The sequence below is a fragment of the Etheostoma spectabile genome, chromosome 21 (assembly GCF_008692095.1).
Source record: "Etheostoma spectabile isolate EspeVRDwgs_2016 chromosome 21, UIUC_Espe_1.0, whole genome shotgun sequence".
Taxonomy (NCBI): domain Eukaryota; kingdom Metazoa; phylum Chordata; class Actinopteri; order Perciformes; family Percidae; genus Etheostoma; species Etheostoma spectabile.
The window spans coordinates 1,559,518-1,562,500 of NC_045753.1; the positions used below are offsets into that span (position 1 = coordinate 1,559,518).

The 2,983-nt window shown below is 42.5% G+C and overlaps 1 protein-coding gene across 4 annotated transcripts in view; it reads right to left on the minus strand.

The window, feature by feature from the left end:
- Positions 1–1,357: 1,357 nt before the first annotated feature.
- The window catches only part of llgl2 (LLGL scribble cell polarity complex component 2), a 45,185-nt gene continuing 43,559 nt past the window's right edge, over positions 1,358–2,983 (minus strand). For 2 of the 4 annotated variants that reach the window (XM_032501914.1, XM_032501910.1), the window contains 2 exons: positions 2,730–2,791; positions 1,358–2,622 (listed from right to left, as the gene is read on the minus strand). In XM_032501914.1, the coding sequence (XP_032357805.1) occupies positions 2,752–2,791 (40 nt within the window). In that variant the 3' untranslated portion in view covers positions 1,358–2,622; positions 2,730–2,751. Of the gene's footprint in view, positions 2,623–2,718; positions 2,792–2,983 lie in introns of all 4 variants that reach the window. The other 2 variants (XM_032501911.1, XM_032501909.1) reach the window with 1 other exon arrangement.

Genomic DNA, 2,983 nt, shown 5'->3' on the forward strand with positions numbered 1-2,983 from the left:
TTAAAAAACGTTGAATGCCCCTATGCTAAAGTAATGTTTTAACCTTCTGGGAAATACACTTTTTCACACTGAGAATGAGGTGAGACGATTGAGTGTGTGTGTGTGTGTGTGTGTGTGTGTGTGTGTGTGTGTGTGTGTGTGTCTGTGTGTGTGAGAAGTACCACCTCTGTGCAACTTCATAACAATACATTAAGCTCTCTAGCCAAGTCCAAGGTGCCCAGGCACCATTATCTGGCTCATTTAACGTCTCTGGGTTGCACATGACAAGGCCTCGTCTTGCAGGGCCATCCTAGAACAGAGCGGCTGCTGTCAGCTCTTTAGAGAGCTCCGGTTGCAGTAAAACCTCGGTGGCTCGAGGCAATTACAGGACAAAGCGCCTCATTCTATAATGGATGAGCAAAACTCTTGGCTGTGCATGTATGACAACTGATCCCTCTTGGATCCACTTCGCCCGAGATGGTCTGGCCGCTGCGGCCCACAGAGACCACGATTATAGCTGGGCTTTAAGGGAGGAAAAGCAGGACTTGTAAAAGAACGCTTAGTTTTGGAATATAATCAGACAGGCCAAAATGATGGGTTGGGAATCTCCCCGTTTTGCCTTTTTTCAGGTATCAGTGGAGCATACGAAGACTCGAACCGCATTCCGACGCTGTCGAGGACTTCTTTACGCGGTGCAGCAGAGATGAACGATGTGGAAAAACCACCGGGTTACAAAATAAAGATGTCACTGTACTGAGAAAATAAAAAACAGACACATCCATTCTTGGGAAAAAAAAACATGTAATAATTATTCACAAGAAAACTGTAGTGTGAAGTTACAAATAATAAAAAAAAAAAATTAGGGTTCTTAATCAGTTCACTACAAAAATATATTCTAGGCTGATGCTAAATACCCAGCATTCTGAGACACAGTACCAAAATATTTCCTTGTACGATCTAAGTAGCAGCCAACCCCAGTTACAACAGGCCCACAGGTACAGACTGAGTCACATACATACTGTATATATTAAACACATTTCACTACAATAGCTTACAATTACATTCCTAAATTACATTATTCATTGATGGCATAAAAAAGGGCATATCTAAAAATAATTAAAAACCAAACCCCATAGAAAGCTTTTCCCCCAAAAAAAGTACAGCACTGTGAGCTCCGCGGTAGTGGAGAAGTACCTATGGCCGGTTACAGAGTATAGAGTGGACGGGAGGGGGGGGGGGGGGGGCTGTGTTAGCAGTATACAGGGGTACATTATATTTTGAATCATTTAGGAAATTATGACTGAAAATAACAAATAAAAAACAAGTTCAAGTTCAACACACATGAAACAATGTTTGCATCTTTTTTTTTTTCTTCCTGTCTCTCTTCAGGGACATCAGTGGAACATTTCCCTCGACGGTTCTTCTGACTGGTGAAGAAGCTCATTTACACCAAAGAAAAGGGTCAAAAATGACATGGAAGGATTCACAAAAATAAAAACGTTACTGAGGCAAAATTATGGAACAGTTTTTTTGCATCAATTTTGAGCTAAAAAAATGTGTAAAAACTTGATCCACTTAATACAAATATAAAGAGAAAAATATAAAGTTTTGAGTCAAAATTACAGGATTCTACGTCAAAGTTAGGACGCAGAGTAAAAACTATAATAGTGGGTCAACTTTAGTCACGTTGTAAGTATGGGATTCACTAAATAAAAATGTTTGAATGGTAAGTCAAAACTATGAGATTCTAAGTCCAACTTATGATTAAGTACAATTATGGCTCTTAGGGTACAACTATAATACCAATTAAGATATTACATGTATTTAGATCATTAAACTTAAAACTGTGAAAAAGCCCAGACTTTGACTTAAGATCTAAATATTTTGGGTAAAAAAAAGTCCTCCACTGGTCATAATTTAACATAGTATCTCAAACATGAATTTTGTTTTACTCGAGTATTTTTAATTTTTTTTTTACCTCTTTTCCTGGCAGAAATGGGCTCCCACAGTATAAATATTCTTCAAATAAAAAAAAAATAGAAAATATCAGGCACATATCACATACAGTTGAAGCTCTAAATGTTTTCAGCAACGTCCCTCAGATCCTCGCCCACGGTCCTTCCAGCTGTGTGTCCGCGGGCAGAGATGACGGCACAGAGGACAGCGTGCTGATTGGACGATCCGTTTCTACTGGCACAATCCCCATGAAAAGGCCGGCGGTGAGAAAGGCTTCAGGAGCGAGGGGGGGGGGGGTTCTCTATGGCAGAGAGGAGATGCTGGTTGGATGTCGAAGGGATGAATTATGGCACCGGTCACATGTCAGGAATGTGTTGCTTGTAGCGTCGGCCTGAAACCGGTCCGTGAGCGTGCTGGGATCATCTGGGTACAGCACGTGGTCTTCAGGCACAGGTGGTGTCTCTACCCCCCACCCCCCACTAACCGCACCGTGAGGGAGGCGCGGGGTGCTCATTAAGCACAACTGCCAACAGCCTTTCGGTGTCTCTCTACGACGGGCGGGTGGGATCTGAAGGGGGGGGGAGTGGGGGGGTAAGTCACTGAGGCGAGGGGTTCGGGGGTCAGTAGTGGTTGTGTGAGCCGAGCAGGAGGCTGCAGTACGCTTCATACACATCGTGTGAGTTCACTCTGAGGAGGCAACAGAGAGACGCTGGGTTGATTCCAAAAACTGTTAAATATTAAGTCGCAAAAAAAAGGTAAGAAAAAATTAATTTTGGCCAATACCTTAGTCTCACCTCAACTTTCCAGAGATGTCTCTTAAGCTACAGCACTCTTCACATTATTCTCCAGGAGCGACCTGCAGCAGACACACAACAGCTTCCATCATCAGGACTGGTTTCACCTTTTTTTTTGTTGTTGTTGCCATGCTGATGTCATATGGGAGTTATCAAAATGAATTGTTTTCAGACCAAAATCCAAGTCCTACATAAGACTGGGAACATATCTGGCTCATGTTAGCCACAGTCTGTAGTTGTTGCTGCTGAGCCCA